This window comes from Phyllostomus hastatus, unplaced genomic scaffold, assembly GCF_019186645.2.
Source record: "Phyllostomus hastatus isolate PE091 unplaced genomic scaffold, TTU_PhHast_1.1 phas_scaffold_93, whole genome shotgun sequence".
NCBI lineage: Eukaryota > Metazoa > Chordata > Mammalia > Chiroptera > Phyllostomidae > Phyllostomus > Phyllostomus hastatus.
The window spans coordinates 30,275,173-30,294,147 of NW_025334042.1; the positions used below are offsets into that span (position 1 = coordinate 30,275,173).

At 36.8% G+C, this 18,975-nt stretch overlaps 1 protein-coding gene across 1 annotated transcript in view; it reads left to right on the forward strand.

The window, feature by feature from the left end:
- CPNE8 (copine 8) overlaps positions 1 to 18,975 on the forward strand; it is a 177,034-nt gene that overhangs the window by 42,102 nt on the left and 115,957 nt on the right. Inside the window, exons 4-5 of the mRNA XM_045829970.1 lie at positions 720 to 823; positions 5,210 to 5,249. Of these exons, the coding sequence (XP_045685926.1) occupies positions 720 to 823; positions 5,210 to 5,249 (144 nt within the window). The remainder of the gene's footprint in view (positions 1 to 719; positions 824 to 5,209; positions 5,250 to 18,975) is intronic.

The window sequence follows — 18,975 nt, forward strand, 5'->3', positions numbered from 1 at the left end:
TTAAGTTTTGTATCTGCACTATGTCAGGAGGGGTGCCTGATGGACCTCCTTCTCACTGAAACATGGAGATTTGTTTCTTGGTTTCCACTTCCCCTAAGATGGACAAACTTACTTTTGTGAAGCAAAAGTGCAGTGCACTAACTCCAAAATATGTAAGAACATAGGTCCCACATTGCCTGTCTAGATACCATAAAGATTAAGCCAAAATAAAAACCAAACCAAATGATTGAAGTATATAATACATCATAAGAAAGTTCTTCCCAGGACATGGATCACCACTGTGTTGTGCAGAGGACTGCTTCATTTTGAATACTGTGACCCCTCCAATTGTAAGAATATGTGTTGTTTGGCTTAATTATACACTAGTTTTGGCAAAATATATGTGATAAATTTAAATTTAAGGTAGAAATAATTTCTTTTGATTAGAAAGGGATTTGGTGGTCAGGTGGGGGCAAAAGGAGAAAATACTGCAGCATGTTATACACCTTTTCAGAAGCTGCTTTTCTAGGAATGTGAATGAACTCAGTGCGCATGTTCTGGCTTCCCTAAGGAAGAGGGAATGGTTTGACCTCTAAAAACCTTTCTGAAGGGCTTTATTTTATCAAATTACTTGGATATTTTTGCTTATATTTTCAAGGAACTATGTTAATACTAAGTATAGTACTGTAATGAGTAACCATGCAAAGTTGATTTTCACCTCTCTCTCTGTTTCTCAACAGTTTGGAAGGACTGAAGTAATTGATAATACATTAAATCCGGATTTTGTAAGAAAATTTATTCTGGACTACTTTTTTGAAGAAAAGGAGAACCTTCGTTTTGATTTGTAAGTTCTACTAAAGATTGTATTAAAATTAGTATTTAATGGCAATTTTAATAGCATAAGGTTGAGTCCTATGGTTGCACTGAATACTAGATTATATGGGCAAAAAACTAGATTACCTGTAATTTTATTTAGAGTGTGACCTGAGCCTTGTCTGTAGTACTTCTTCGTGCTTTACTGATTTTTGGCTACCTGTTCATTGATACAGTTAGTGAGCAGTTTGACCATGTAGAAATGCTGGGCAGTATACATGGGCATTCTTTCTAACTGTCCTGTGCCCTGGGAGGTTTCCTGAAAGTTCTGCATGTACTCAAGATGATCTCATAGACTCCATGCCGATGTCCCTCAGACCTTTACGTTTCTCTCAGCCCCTTCTTTGTATAGTACATTTCTGCCTGCTGTGGTGTTTTTATCACTTCATGGCCCCATATTTCTAAGACATAGGATGCCTGATATTTTTAATCTTCTTGTGATTTTGATGCTTAATTAGGCATGTTAAAATATTATTGTTAAAGTCAACTCCCTGTCCACAGAGAATCTGGAGTCAGTCTGCTTATCATCAGTTCCACAGAGGTAAACTGGTGATCGTTGAAGTATCTGGATATTGTTAAAAGGAAATCTACTGAGAGGGAAAAATGTAACATATTATAGTATGTGCTTAATATATTGAAATAATTAAAGAGTGTTTATGAACATTACAAGTATTTAGAAAGGTAAATATCTAGCCCTGGCTGGCTTAGCTCAGTGGATTGAGCGCGGGCTGGGAACCAAAGTGTCCCAGGTTCGATTCCCAGCCAGGGTACATTCCTGGGTTGCAGGCCATAACCCCCAGCAACCGCACATTGATGCCTCTCTCTCTCTCTCTCTCTCTCTCTCCCCCTTCCCTCTCTAAAAATAAATAAATAAAATCTTAAAAAAAAAAGAAAGGTAAATGTCTTATTTTGAATAGCCAAAAATGATAAAATAAACCATGCTGTCACAATTTATAAAGATTTTTAAAATCTTTCCTCCTTATGTAAAAAAAGAAAGGTCTCTACTGTTAGTAGTTTTTCACATTTTCTTCTAAATTGTGTCCAGTAAATAACCTGCAGTGCTTCCTTAAAAAGGACACTTTTATACCAGCCCCTTTCCTTTCAGACTTGTAGGAGTTCTAAGTATTCACTATACTTATCAAATAGAAATTTTAATGTCCCATTTGGTTTTTATTTCCTTGAAACCCTTTTAGAAGGAATAAAAAATGAGGCCCATGAAAAAGTAACTTACAGTGGAATGTAATGATTTCCCAACGATGTTTATCATGAAGACTGCATGTACTGTTGTTATTTAAAAGCAGACACATACGTCAAGTAGGATGTGGGTTGATTCTGCCATCATACTGGGCCTTCATAACACTTTTTAAAATCATTTTTTTTCCTTACACCAGCATGGTAAACCCTGAATTTTCTCCCTCTAGTTTAGACTTAACTTTATCCTAAAACCAGCCACTATTTCATGAGTTTTCATTCTCTCTCTTCATTTTCCATTTCTCTTTTTCCTCTTTTTCCTTCATCTGTATAGTTTTCTCTCATTTAAAAATAATAAATATTTATTATAAACTTTAAGTAATATAGTTATTGAAAAAGTAAAATTTGCTTCTTATCCCAATAACAAATATTGTTTTATTTCTTCCAATAATTGTCCCAACACTGTCAGGTGAAGGGTCTAATTTCATGACTTTCAGTCCCTTTTTGTTTTTTTGTTAAAGCCATCTCACTTGGTTAATCATTAGGGAATCTTCACTTAAAACTTTAATCTCAAACTTAATTCACTTCCAGTCCCCGCAGTTGGAGCTGTTGTCCCAGCTACTTGCCGGAGAGAAGGGAAGTGGAAGAGCAGAAAGGAGGGGTGGGGAGGCAGAGATGTGGGCGTCCTACCTCCTGAAAAATCTAGGTCTTAGAGGGCACCAGCATAAAGGGACTGTGCTTAGCACCCTGCTTGTCTTCCTCACTGTGGAGGAGGGACTTGAAAGGATGTTGTTCCTCGTTCCTCAGCCCTCGGATGGCATTTCCTAGGTCTGTGACCTGACATTCTCTTCTACTGCAAGCTGAAAAATGGACCTGCAGACAGGTTCTATACTGACTGGGGACTAGATGCTACTGCCCCTTCTCACAGGCATCTCAGGTTTTAGAACTCCCTTCACTTGGCTTTGAGGAGTGGAACCTCCTGCCCTCTTGAGAGGTAGGGAATAGGCTGTCACTTTATGAGTAAGCTTCATGGAGAAGGGTCTGCCCCTAATGTTAGTACTCATGGACTCATCTACTGTCATCTCTGAGCTGAGCATGGGCATACTTAGCCTCTTTTGTTTCCAGCTTTAGACCTCAGTTGGAATTTTAGAATATAGGAATAATTCCAGTCAACGTCTGTTGCAATGTAGTAGAAAACACAACCCTTAGGATCCATCCAAATCAGTTACTGCTAATCAGGGATTCTAATAATGATTTCAGTAGCAAGATGAAGTTGTTTATAAAATTCCCCTTAGTAAAATTAGGTACACTGGGGCGCACTCTCCTCAGGGTAAAATAATGAACTTCCTGCTTTGCAATGTATTCTCTTTTCCTTAAGGAAAGTATGACACTCATAAACTTGGACACACACACATGCGCACACACATTATAACCATTAGGATGTAGTATTTACGTTCTCACCCATGAGGGTGAGGAGCAGAGTTAGTCTTTTGAAGAGTTAGAAGGAGCCCTGGCTGGTGTGGCTCAGTGGATGGAGCGCTGGCCTGGGAATGAAAGGTTGCCAGTTTGATCCAGTCAGGGCACATGCCTGGGTGGCGGACCAGGTCCCCAGTAGGGAGCAAGTGAGAGGCAACCACACATTGATGTTTCTCTCCTTCTTTCTCCTTCCTTTCCCCTCTGTCTAAAAATAAATAAATAAAATCTTTTTAAAAAGTTAGAAGGAAAATTCCATTGATAGTAAAATCACAGTCATTTTGAATGCATTATAATTCAACATACTACCTTTAGAGGAATGCTGTAAATTACCTATTTTTGAGATAATAGTTTTTAAGAAAACTTCGTTAAAAACAATGAATGAGGGTTGTATTTGAAAACAATCATTTGTGATTAAAACATAACTTCTTTTCTTTTTGCTTCTTTTCACTGAGCATACCATGTAATTTCTCCCTAGCCACTAAACCTTTTATAGAAAACAGTTTCCAGAACCAATTCTTGGGAAGGAGCCAGTGCAGTTATGTTTCACCTTTGATATTGCTACAGTTGCTAATTTCAGCCTTATCCTAGAAAAAGAAATACAAAAGTCTTGAATAAGGAAAATTATTGAATAAGAATTATTTTTTGTTTACTGATATCCGTAATTCTTTAATAGATGTTGGCCATTAGCTGGTTTAGAATTCTAGCTTACAGCTCTTGAAAGTATTCAGCACTCCCTGGTGTGAAGCAGAGTAATGCCTCTAAGGCAGGTGTTTGCATCACACAGTTTTAAAGCCAATAACGTGCTCAGCATTCTTTGCCAGGGAATGAGTGCCCCTCTGCCCAGCATCAGCACACTCCGTGAACTCTGATTCTTCGCCTTTTATTGATTGAGATGCTTTGTTTCTTTATAAAAACATTCTTGTTATGTGAGAGGGAAGATTTTAATTAACCTTTGAAAAAAAGCAGTTAATTTTCACTGGGACTCTATGCACAAGGGATGTGCAAGGAATCCAACTTCGAAGAAAGACTGGAGGCAGTACAAATATTTTCCTGTTCAAGAATTCAGCACGTTCTGGTTGTTTTGACTGTTAGTGATCTTACCATTTCTACAAATTCTTTAAAAAGAAGGGCTAAGGTGATAGTGAGTGGTATTTTTCCAGGATCTCATCAAGAAATCATTTTGAGTACCACCTAGTCTAGAACAGGATATATAATAGTCTTATATAAATATAGTTTTCTAACGGTAAGGTACACGTTTCCCCCAAGTTCTGTGATTGAAGAAAAATAATATTACGTTAGCCAAATTTCCAAGTTTTAACAACAGCATTTAACATATTAAGTAAGAATTATAATATAAACAAATGACAGCCCTTTCCTAGTTACCAGCCCCTCTGTTTCTTTTTCAGTGGTATCCAGGGAAGAGGAATTGCAGTTTTTAGGGCATTTTAAATATTTTTAGACTGCTAGTTGCTTCATAAGACAGATAAATTTTAAACTTGTATTATTAAGCAGCAGAATTGATGACTAAAACGTGGGGATTTCTATTTAGGTTGTAGAAATAAAAGTTTTTCTCTCCATTGCTATAATTTTGATTCATTTTTATGTTATTTATGTTTTTTAGAAAATACTGATATTTTTCTCTAGCTGTATCTTATGGAAATAATTTGAGTTTTATGTTTTAATCTTTTAGGTACGATGTGGACTCAAAGAGCCCCAACTTGTCCAAACATGTAAGTTCATGTTTTATGTTTTTTTATGATGATCGTATAATAAAAGTTATAATGTCTTCATTTATGATTGATATTTATGTTGATTTATTCATAGAAAATGTACATGTCCATGACATTCATGTAATAATAGTCATATTTCAATATGTGAATGCATTAGTCTTATTTATTTATTTTTTGTGAAGAAGCGATGTCCGTTCTCTGGATCAGGTTAAGAATGGGCAGATAGTGAGCTGGTGTCTTTTTGGGAGGCTTCACTCAGAGAGAATGGGCGTACATACTTGAGTGCAGGCAGAATGACTTACTGTTCCACTGTCCTTGTAATTCATTTGTTCAACAATATTTTCTAATTACCTCTTCATACCAGGCCCCATGCCAGTTTCTGAGGGTATGGTGTGAACAAAACAGACATACAGTCTCTCCTAGAGTCACTTACAGTCTCTTCTGTTCTTTTGGAGCCCTGGTTTTCCCGCTCCTCTGTTGTAAAGAGCTCTACTCAATGGGCAACAGCCATTACTTGGGGAGTGATACGGACTCTGGCCAGCGGGGTCTGCTTTGTTGTGGCTGCAATGAACAAATTCACATGGACTACAGAAGTCCTGTGGAGAAAAAGGGACGGCATGGCTGATCTCTAAGTGAGAGAGGGCCCTGAATCCTGCCTGGACAGGCTTTTGTTGCTATTTTGGGCACATTACATCAAGGATGGTCCTCATTTACCATGCACAGGTTTGCTTTAGGTGATTACCTTTCACAAACAAAGGAAAGAATGTTGCTAATTACATCAAAGAAAAGGATGTTGCAGATGCAAGGGGAAAACTGGTTGAACTGGTTACACACCTACTTGGGAGGTTTAGCATAGATTTTAGGAAATTACCTTAAAGGTATGCAGTAAACATTTGCTGCTTGAATTCAGTGTGAGGGAGTTTTAGCAAAAAGCAAGCCTCAAAGCAGCCTAGGTACAATGCAGGCCTGATTCCCCATGGGAAAATCAATCCGTGGGCTCAGCTTCTGTGTGCTGACTGGCTCCCCGCCAGTTTTCCAAATCAGGGCCTAGGTTATATTCGCCACTGCCATACAGATAGGTTCCCAATAGGGGAATTTACAGGTTCAGGAGCAGCAGGGCGGTAGAAAGAGGCAGATATAAAGAGGTGGAGGTAGGAAGAGAGGGATGGGTGTGGGGTTCTTTGGCTAGGCATTCGTGGTCCTGATCAGCCTATTTATTGACCTGTGGGATTGGAATTAGGCCAGATTTAGAAGGAAGGACTGAAAGGGGTTTAACTAGGAGCCACGTGAAATCTGAATACAGAGATGGGGAATTGGCAGCTGTACCAGGGTTGAGAAGCCAGTGGGACTAATGTCAGGAGGTTGGGATTTTCTACTTTTCTTTTTTTTTTAAAGATTTTATTTTTATTTATTTTTAGAGTGTGAGGGGAGGGAGATAGAGAGAGAGAGAGAAACATCAATGTGCGGTTGCTGGCGGTCATGGCCTGCAACCCAGGCATGTACCCTGGCTGGGAATCGAACCTGCGACACTTTGGTTCATAGCCCGCGCAATCCACTGAGCTACGCCAGCCAGGGCAGATTTTCTACTTTCCTATTGTCAGAGGTTATTAACTGTAATGGATATATATATATATATATATATATATATATATATATATATATATATATACACACACACACACACACACACACACACACACACACACATACATATATATGATTACATATGATATATGATACATGATTTCTAGTGCAGTTTGGAGAAAGGGAATGTTTTAATTTGGAGAAGAGAGAAGGGACATAAGCTCAGAGACTTATATGGAGAAACTAGAAGCCTGGGTATGGTTGTAAAAAATATAATTTCTGCTGCTTTCTTTCACTAAAGGAATATTTTTGATATTTATTTTTGTTATGAAGCATTTGAAGAGAGATTCAGAGATGCTGTAATAAGCTCATGCCTGTCTATAAGTAAAGTTCAGTGCAGTTGCCACATCACCTTCCTCCTGCTTATGATAACAGTCATAGCACTGTGGCTGGACATACACAATTTCCATACCTTTGTACTGGAAGGATTGAAAAAGGATCCATGTTTTTTAGTCAGAATTACTTAGTTTCTAGGAAAGAAAATGCATTCACTTATCTCACACATAGGTGGTTTATGCAAGGGATCATGTGATATGTAACCTGCCTTTATGGGAACAGCAGCAGAAACAGGTGCAGTGGGTTAGACTGAGTTTCTCTCTCGCTGTTTCAGGCCACATGTTCTTTGCACTATGATTTTTCCCTGGACTTCTCTTTCTCAATGAAGATCATATTTCTCTGTTTATTACTGTTCATAAATGGAAAATGACCTCTCTAACCCTGACTGGACATAGACTTTCAAGGGTCCTCTCTCCCTGAATGTAATTTCTTCATTTCTCCTTCAAACTAGTCTTTAGTGGGCATGATAGCTGGGCAGTTAAGGACGTTCCCACAGGGTTGGGTATTTCGAGGGTGAGTGTGAAGGTAGTAACATGTGGTCCTTACCAGTGTAGTTGCCTTGAGTTCGGGCAGAGAGTAGTAGTGTGGTAAGAGGGTGCCTCAAACCTAATTAACTCCATTTTCCTTCAATAATCTTTAATGACTAAATATTATTATGCAAGAGATGTCTTTTTTAAAACAGTTGACTCATTCTTTATTCTTTAAAAATTTGGTTTTTAATTATAGTTGGCATATAATATATTAGTTTTAGGTATATGACGTAGTGGTTAGACATTTATATACCTCATGAAGTGATCACCCTGATAAATCTAGTGCTGTCTGACACCACACATAATTATTATAGTATTATTGACTATATTCCCTATGCTGTGCTTTACATCCTTGTGATTATTTTTATAACTGGCAATTTGTATTTCTTTTTTTATTTTTATTGAATTTATTGGGGTGACACTGGTTAACAAAATTCTACAGGTTTCAGGTGTACAATTTCACAACATACATCTGTACACCGTACTGTGTGTTCACCCAAGTTTCTTTGCATCACCATTTATCCCCCTTATACTCTCGTCTACTTCTCCCGAAGCCCCTCCTCCCATCAATCACCACATTGTTGTCCATGTCCATGAGATTTTTTCGTTTTTGTTCAGTCCCTCCACTGTCCCCACCTATCCTGCTAATCCTGCCCTCTCCCCATCCCAACTCCCCAAATCTCAGTCTACCCTCTGTGTACCCTCAGTCTATTCTCTGTGTCTAGGAGTTGGTTTCTATGTTGTTTGTTAATTTATGTTGTGTTTTAGACTCCACATGTAAGTGATATCATAGTGTATTTGTCTTTCTCGGACTTATTTCAGTAATTACAAGGTCAACTAGATTCAACTATATTGTTGGAAATGAGAAGATTTTGTTCATTTTTATAGCTAAGTAATCTTATATATGTACCACAACTTCTTTGTTTATTCATTTAATAATGGACACTGAGGCTGCTTTCATATCTTTACTGTAAATAATGTTGCAGTGAACATAGGGGTGCTAATATACTTTCAAAATCATATTTTGGATTTCTTTGTATAAATACCCAGAAGTAGAATTGTGGGTCATACTGTAATTGTTTTTTTAAATTTTGTAAAAGGCGTCCATACTGTTTTCTATAGTGGCTGCACCAACTTACAATTCCACACCAACAGTGTACAGCAATTCCCTTTTCTCTGCCTCCTCACCTACACTTGTTGTTTGTTGATTTACTGAAGGTAGCCATTCTGACAAGTGTGATCTGGTATTTCATTGTTGTTTTGATTTGCATTTCTCTAAGGATTAGTGATCTTGAGTATCTTTTCATATGTCTGTTGGCCATCTATATGTCTTCCTGGGAGGAATGTTTATTCAGGTCCTGTTCCCATTTTTTAAATTAGATTGTGTTTCTTTTTTTTTTTTTGGTGTTAAGTTGCATGAGCTCCTATATATTTCAGAAATTAACTCCTTATCAGATGTACCATTGGGGAATATCTCCTCCCATTCATTAGATTGTGTTTTCTTTTTTTGTTGTTGTTGACGGTGAGATATGTTTTGTAGAAGTCATGTATGTAAATATCTTTCCAAATATATACTTTTTTTGTAAAATAGCTTTTTTCCCCAAAAGAAAAGTTTTATGTCTTCCTCATGGTAGAAATTCTTACCTTGAATCTGCTTTATCCTCATGATATCCCTTTTACTAACTTCTGATTTAGCTTACTTCTTTAGAGAACAGCCTGGGTTTCTATCATAACTTCCTTTTTTTTCCTTCTAATCCTTGCCTGATGACATTGCTTTTAGACAGAGAAAGAGGAAGGGAGAGAACATTGAAGCAGGAGAGAAGCATCCATTGGTTGCCTCCCTTATGCTCCTGGACCGGGCATTGGGAATCATACCCACAACCTAGGCTTGTGCCCTGACCTGGAATCAAACCTGAAACTTTTCAATTATGGGACAATGCTCCAGCCAGCTGAGCCACACCCGCTCATAACTTACTTTTCACTCTCTCTTCAGCTTACTCTATTGTATTCTGGTTTTCATTTCTGCTTAAACTATTCTGACATAGGTTAAATCAAAGTCTAGTGGCCTCTATTCATTCTTTACATTACTTGACCTCCCTTTTATTTGAAATACTCTTCTGACTTCTATGGAAACTTTTCCTTTGCTTCTTTTCCTAAATCTTTGTTTGTTCATTATCTATCATGTTTTAGTTTCTCTTTATTCTCTTTTCCTTTACTATTAGTGTTTTTCATGACTTTATTTTCAGTTTTCTTCTCATCCTACGGTATAAGCTCTTCTTGGGAGATTGCAACCATTTCCATGCCCTACCCTGAGGACTCCCAAGTGCCTATCCCTCTGAAACCTCAGGAAAGCCAAGTCCCAATTGCTTGTTAGATAGTGCCTGGTAGATTTTCTGCAGAAGATGTGTGTGTGTGTGTGTGTGTGTGTGTGTGTGTGTGTGTGTGTTTGTGTATCAGGTTAGTTAAATGGAAAAGGTTCCATTATCTCCATTGTCTATCTTGAGAATTATCATCGACACAGTATACTTACGTGATGGAATTCTTTAGTGGAATTCTCAAGTGAAGTTGCTTAACATCTTCTCTTGTGTTTCAGGGTCAGTATTCCTTAATGTCTTTCTGTTAGAAAACAAAGCCATTAGGTTGAAACTTGGATGTGTCATCAACCTCTTATTTATTTATTTACTTGCTTGTTTGTTTATTCATTCACTTGTAGTTAGGATGGACTTGATTGAACCTTCCATACAATTTCCCTGGTACTTGTTATGACAAAAACATTTCAAAGTTCTGAAATAATTCCTTAGTTTTTGAACAACTGAATAAAAATAAATAATCAACAACAGATGCAGTACTGGCTCATGTAATACCATAACAGTGTTCCGGGGATCTTTTAAAAGGAACTGAGAACCAAATTGTGTTTGACTTAAAATACATAAAATCTGCCTCTACCAAAGGCAAGGACTCTGAGATGTTACACCTTGGCCTTCCCACGCAAGGCTGGAGTGCTGCTTTTAGAGAACCTTGATGGTCCCGCCGCAGGGGAGGTCTTGTGAAGCTCTGACAGCCCTGAGTCAGTTACAGGAAGTCTTCCCTGTGGGACTCATGTTTCTCATTCAGTCATCATTTCTTTGGGAATGTTATCTCATTTACTTGCTGAATGGAAACTGAGCACTAACTCAAGTGAAGCTGCTTAACATCTCCCTCCACTTGTATTTCAGGGTCAGTCTTCCTTAATTAACCTTTTTTTTTGTCTCACAAATCTAGTGAGTCAACAAATTCTGTTCCTTCTAAAAAAGACTTTTCTTGCACCTTTTTTACTTTCTTGCTGTTACTGCCTTAATTCAGACTCTCCTTACTTTTCTCCTGAGGTATATTACTAGCTTCCTAAAGTTCCTGTGGTTTATGTTATCTTGCATTTTAATATATTCTGTACATTATTCTGTTATTTTTCTTAAATATATTTAGTAAGCAATACAAATTACTTGATAAGAGCCTGAGTTTATAAGTGAATGAAGCGCATGAAAAAAGGAAAGAAATGTGTTTTTGAATTGCTGTAAGAATTTCTGTTAGAAATGAACAAAAGCCTCTCTTTATTTGAATGCATTTCAGTACAGATTTTAGGTAAAAGAGCACATAACTAATTCAGCCTCGTGAATTCAGGAGGCACTGAGAAGATCAAAGGAACCAATAAACAAGCTAAGTCTATTTTCCAAGGATAACAATTCTTTAAAAGTGTTGTTGTCTACCTGCCAATTTTGCAAAGTGAAATAAAAACTGGAACCTTTTAAGAAAGACTGCTAAGTGCCTGGGCTTTCACATGGAGTGCAGGTATTTATCTTTTACAAAAGGAATTGAATAGCAAGTGAAACTCCTTAATAATCATAAAATATTTTTCTTTTTATTCTCATTTCTGATAATTTTGAAAACAACCCTTTTCTGAATTGCTTTATTTGGTTTTCAATACTCAAAAATATTTGATGAGATTGTTAAATGTGGGGTGCTATTAGGGAAAATGGAAATAAGGAACTATACCTTAGATTTCTGACATTGGAAACAAATGCATGATACATTGATAAATGATCAGTATAACTTTAATTGATACTATTGATGGTGGAGAAGTTTTTTGGGGGAGAAACATTATGATCCAGGCTGAGTTATGATATCCAGGGACATACTCCTTTAGAGGATTAATCCATTTTATGATTCCCTAGTGAAATTACTAAAATATTATCCCCAAAAGTGTTAGATACTGTGAACAAAATCTGACATTTTGATTTCCAGCTGTGTTCTTCTGTAAATTGCTATTCACCCACTCACCTGAATGCCATTAGCAGAACTACGTGGCATACTTTCATGGACATAATTACATTAGCCAAATTAATGAAAAGATTAATAATAGGCCCATAATTGGTGTATCTAAGATTCTGTTTGGTCTTCTGGCCAGATGACATCAACACTATACTTGGTTTACTACGTTTTCATACCCACGAGGCTTTCCAAAATGCATTTATCTATTTGATATCAAAGGGTGCCCACTAAAAATTTTGTTTTAGACATGTTAATGGCTCACTGGATTTTACTTGTCACAAAACCCCAGCTTCGATGAAGGTGGGTATGTACTTTAGTATATCTTCTAAATATTATATTTATAAACTTCTATATGTAGATCAGATATGTGTGAAAATTTTATTTAAAACTTAATGTTTGGACCATGAAATGTATTTTCTCATAGGAATAGATTTATAAGTGAAGCAAGATTCTTTTATTAGAATAAAATGACAACTTAACTCAAACATAACTGAACTGAATTTTAATGTATATTCATACAATCAGGCAAGTAATAAATGTATCTAGACAGTTTTCTAGTGCTGAAAAGTACAAGGTCTGTCCAGAAGGTATCTAGCCATATAATATGAAAAATAGAGACATTTATTGAAGAAGATACAAGATACAAGAAACATTTTACATAGGACAATGACTCCTTAATCCCCTTCTAAGTAGGCTCACTGGGACCTCACACAGTTCTCCCAGACTCCATCAGCTGCCCTGTGGTATTTTCCTGAATCTTATCCATGGTCTGAAATCTCTTCCTTTTCAAAGATAATTTTAGTTTTGAGAAAATCCAGAAGTTGCAGGGCACCAAATCTGGGCTTTAGGGGGGCTGAGTCACCTGGGTGATTTGATGTTTTGCCACAAAACTGCAGTAGACGTGATGCATGAGCCAGGTATGTTGTCCTGATGAAGCTCCAATCACCAGTTGCCCATAGCTGCGGCCCTCTGAATCATCCAAATGGTTTCCATGGAGTAATGTTCAAACTTAACACAAAATTTGATGCAGATTTGTTGCTTTACTCATTTAATCATTTTGAATATGATAAACACACAGTACATATGCTCACTCAGTGGCATGTACCACCCCCACTGGCTAATACAGTCAAGTTGTCATTGTTCACACATGTTCATTCCACTCCAATGTCCTTGGCTGCCAGGTTACATCAATGTCACACAAACTGTTCTCGTTATATTAACAATGGCTGGACTTTTTCTGGAAAGATCATATAGCAATCAATAAGACAAACATGTTCCATGTCCTAAAACAGCTTATGTTTTTGAAGTTGGGTAGGTGGAGTGAGAAGATTTATTCAACAGAAATATATAGGATACTCCTTGGAGAAAAAAAAAACACCCAAAATCTTACCATTTGTGACAACATGGTTAAATCTGGAAAGTATTATGATAAGTGAAATAAGCCAATGAAAGAAAGACAAGTACCATATAATTTCACTCATATGTGGAATCTAGTGAACAAAATAAACTAACAAGATAAAAACAGACTCACAGATATAGAGAACAGACTGATGGCTGTCAGAGGGGAGCAGTGTTGGAAGGCTGGGTGAAAAAGGTGAAGGGATTGAGCAAAAAAAAAGCAAACCTTATAGATACAGATAACGGTTTGGTAATTCACAGAGCGAGAGGGGGTGATGAGAGGTAGAAGAGAATAAAGGGTGGATAAATGGTGATGGAAGGAGACTTGACTTGGGTGGTGAACAGAATGCAATGTACATATGATATATCATAGAACTGTAGACCTGAAAGCTATATAATTAAAAAAGGAATAAATGCAAACTAATGGTTAACATAACTTACTTTTTATAGCACTGAGAGAGAGTTACTGATGAAGCCCATTAACTAGAAGCTTAGATTTCTCTTAGACAGGCAGGCAGTATGATTTTGTACCAGTTCTCATCCTAGGTGTACTTATTAAAGAGAAGAAGGGAGCTATTGTAAATCTAAGGGGAAAGTATTCCAGGAAAAAGGAACAGCAAAACAAAGACCTTAACTCAGGAAAAAGTTTGGAATATTGGTGTTACTGAAAGATAGCTACCATATAGAGAATATTGTGAATGAGAGAGGAGTGGAATAAAATAGTTTGGAAAGGTTCACAGGATTCAGATGATGTGGAGATTTGCACGCCATAGTTAAAAAAGTTTGGATTTTTTTTTTCATGAATTTCACTTGAGGATGATGTAATCTTATTTATACATTTGATAAATGACTGGCAGCCGAAGTGGAGAATGGGGTAAGGGAGCAAGACTGGAGGAGGTAAGGAGACTGTTGGAAGAGGTCCCTGAGAGGACATGATTGCTTGCTGACCCAAAAGCCGGACCCAGGCAATCTGAGGCTCCACGCTCCTCCCCCTGATCCTATCCTTGAAATGTACATTCTGCCCATAGCCTGAGCTATTTCAAGAACAGCATTGAGTAAGTAATGTGTTGTTAGGCCATCTGGACTGAACACATGACTGAACCCCATCATGCCCCTGTATAAACTTTTAAGACTCTTAAGGGTAGAGGTAGCAATCTACTTGTTTTTCTGCTGCCCAAGAGAGGCCCAGTATGCAAGTTTCCCCACTTATCAAAACTGTCACCTACCAATCTGGAGTAGTCTGCCTCTTTATTTGGTTTCTACTTGCCTTTTGTGTTAGGGGGGCAGTTTCAGATTTCACCTAGGGTCAGAAACAGGCAGAGACCAGTTATAAGGCTGCTGTAATTTGGTGAGGTGAGCATTTGGTGAACATAGCCTTTGAAGTGGTAAGAGGTGATCTAATTTCAAATATATTTTGGTGATATGTTTGTTGATCAATTAGATGGCCGGTGTGAAGATAGGAGAAGTAAGAATGACTACTGGGTTCATGGTGAGAGCAACTGAATAAATGGTACAGTTTTATGCAGTGAGTGCATTGGGAAGGAAGAGAGAGGTGGCAGAAGTGAGTATAGTGAAATCAGCAGTCAGGGCAGGTTTGTATTGTTTGAGACCCGAATAGAATCGCTTGGAGATACTGATTGGGTCATGTCTGGAGACTAGAGATGTAGATTTGGGAACCATCAGCCCAAATACTTCAGCCCAATAACTTTATTGAGTTGGAACTCATAAAAGTATTGTATAAATGGAAAAGAGAAGAGGATAGATCCTTGGGGGAACCTCAGCATTTAGAAATTTGGTGGAAGATTAGCCAAAATTACCACCTTAACAGCCTGGTTAGGCCATGCCGCTTTCCAGTGCAGACTCTCCAGTGGCTTCCCTGCACACCTTGGATGGAATTCACAGCCTATGGTGGGGCCTAGTTCCCTCCTCTCTTCCCATCCTCATTTTTGCTAATTCTCCATTAACCCCCCTAGCTCTGTGGCATCTCTCCAAGAGTGAGTGTGTGTGTGTGTGTGTGTGTGTGTGTGTGTGTGTGTGCCCTCAGTATATTCTTGTCTCAGGACATTTGTTCTTGCTTTTCTCCTACCTGGAATGCTTTTATCCCAATAGTCACATGGTTCTCTCCCTCATATTGTTCAGACTTCTACTAACGTTTCACTGAGGGGCCTTGCCTGATTGCCTAGTACCCTCTGATGCCTCTCTAGTAATGACTTTAGTTTTTTTTGTACGCTTTCTGGTCCTTCTTATAGGATGAGAGCTACCCTTATAAGCATATTCAAGCTAAAGAATTTATGACTGATGCTCTATAAGTGGATTGTTTCCCCTTGCATTTTTAATATGGCCTTGTAGATCTGCCTTAGACTTTGAGACAGATATGAAGTATCTGAAGTATGTTTGATGACAGTGTCTTCAGCACTTGTTAAGTTATAGTACATAGGATTGTTTGTATGTAAAACCGGCCCTTACCCAGAACTTAGTGTTTAGTAATGATATAGTTTGATAGTTATTGTATTTAATATTATTATTTAATAATGCTATAATATATTTCATATTATTTAATAATACTATTTAGTAAGTTTTCTAGTTGTTTGGCCTGTTGATTGTCTCACCATGTTTACTAATAGTGAGAATATTTACTTATTTTCTGTTAGCATGTTATATTTTTCATTTCTTTACTTATGAGTACTAGCATTCAATAAAAGTGGTGTTCATAAGGTAAATATATTCTATACATTTCTTATATTTTTTGAATTGCATAGCTGATTTTTAAATTTATATATCATATGGTTTGCAAGTCTTAAATATATATGTTGTGGATAATTTTAATTGGTTAATTTATGTCAGTGACCATGTAATCATTGTTGAAAGCTTACTTTTTATTCAGCTGCCTTATTTACTGCCTTCAGTTGTACTCTTAGCAAGCAAAATATATTTTGAAAATTAACAAGTGCAGAGGAAAAGGAAAGGAATAAATTTAGCTTTAGAAAATAATTTTGGAATTGTATTTATAATTTAACTACTGATATCTCAGTTTAGTACTTTTTATTAATCTCTTGAAGGTAAGATTAGCATTTTTGACTTGTAGGTCAATCCATTCATTAAAAAGACAGATTCTTTTTTGAAAAAAATAATAGCTGTGTTATAGTCATGTTAAAATATGACAAGTTGTTTTTACTAAAAACTGCCTCCTGGTAAATTATACCATGGTTTGAAAAACTCATGCAATTGTTTCATACTGAGGTTGCCTTATTCCCCAAGCAACGTGTAGACATGCTAACAACCATTAAGATAGTAGGAATGATTACCAGAGTAAAGAACCACCTTGTTTGATTAGTAGGAACTATTGCCCAATTGATCTTTATCAATATGATCTTTGGTCACATATTGATCTTTATAGTTCATATGATTAGTATGAATTAATTAAATACAAAGGAAGTCAGCAGTATTAGTGAAGAGTTCCAATATAAAATAGTAGTACATAGTGTCAACAATGAAATTTCATAAGTAATAACTTTCTGCACCAATTTTTTCTCACTTGGTTGAAATACTGTAAAAGCAAGAAATTTTGTATCATATATTTTTCTTTTAGTGTGAATGTATTTAGTTGCAGTATAATGAATACAGGGTAGAAGGAATTGCTGGAGGCAGATCATGACTCTATCTTATCAAGAAATTGAATGATCAACTTCTGGGCAGTTGACTGCACCCAATTACTCTGCTGTATTAAAACTTTAGCTAAGCGAAATAAGCCAGGTGGTGAAAGACAAACACCGTATGATCTCACCTTTAACAGGAATCTAATCAACAAAAAAACAAACAAGCAAAATACAACCAAAATATAACCAAAGATTGAAATTGAGAACAGGCTGATAGTGACCAGAGGAGAGAGGGGAGGGAATTTCAGAGGAAAAGGGGAAGGGTTTGCAGGAACAAGTATAAAGGACACAAGGACAAAGGGAGGTGGGGACCACTGGGGGGGTGGGCTGGGATGGGGGTAAAAGGCAGAAAACTGTACTTGAACAACAACTAAAAAAAACAAGGAGCACGTTCAGGAGGAGCTGCTGCTACCCACAAAAATTTGTGTATTATAAACAATTAAAAGAGTAAAAAAAAAACCAACTTTAGCTATCAATAGCCTAGTTAATGTCTTTTAACTTAAATTATTTATTAGTTATGATATTGTATTTCGGATGTCCGTTGACCACTTTATAAAACAAGAAAGACATTTAAAGATTATCTTTGTAGTCTTTAGGAGAAAAATGCGTTGATATTGAATAATTATGAAATTGTTAATGACAATGCTAATGATAAACTGCATGCATTAATTAGCTTTGTAATAGTATAGAAATCATTACTTACACACTACTAACACCTCCTGGTTTATTATACCATGCTTTGAAAAACTCATTCTTTTATATGTATGTTTTTATCTATACTAGTTAACATATAAGGTAAATTGGTTTATAAGACACATTTGGATTTTATAATGACACTCAAAATGAGCATTTGTATTGACCACAAGTGTGAAGTGGTTATGGAAAAGATATATATTATTTTATTCAGATAATTATAGTTATCTTCAGTGCTGGCATCTAGTGGTAAGTAACAGGTTGTTTTGAGTATATAGTAATGTTCTATGAACCCTAGGAAGTGGGGAGAAGAAGGGAGGCATATATTTCTTAGGTGCTTACCATGTTCCAAACATCTGTTCTAAGCACTTTGCACATACTATTTTATTTAGTCCTTCCAACAATTTAACACATAGGCATTATTTATTATGTTTATTTTATAGAGTAGGATACTGAGGCATAGAGACATTAGTAAATAGCCAGAATATAAACCCAGGGAGCACATTATAGACCCTCATAATTTTCACTGTGAAGGAATAAGCTATATACTGCTTTGCTATGTACCAGTAAACAAATAAATATATGTATGTATGTAAAAGATCATTTTTAAAAATCCTTACCTGAGAATGTTTAATTGATTTTATAGAGGGGCAGGGGGAGAGAGAGAGAGAGAGAGAGTAAATGTGGGGGGGGAGAGAGAGATGTGAGAAGGAAACATCGATCACTTTCCTCCTGGATTTATGTGCCCCTACCTATCCGGGATGGAACCTGCAACCTAGGTATGTGTCCTGACCGGGAATCACACCTGCAGCCTATTTTTGGTGGATGGGATGATGCTCCAACCAGCTGGGCCACCCTGCCAGGGCTGTAAAAGATCTTTTAAAAAGAATATATAGAATCATTAAAACTGGCAACTACCAAGCAAGCAAAAAAACCCACAAAAAACCAACAAACATAACCAGTTTATTTCCTGCAAAGTATATTACCTTTTAATATATGTGGAATTATTAAAGCACATAGCCTTAATGTAATTTTTAAATATTATATAAAATGTAAATGGATGGACTTGACCAGAAAAAAATTGGTACAGAGGCAGTAATAAATAATAATTTTTAAGAAATTAGAATATTGTACACATTTATACAGTTATACAGTTAAAGTAGA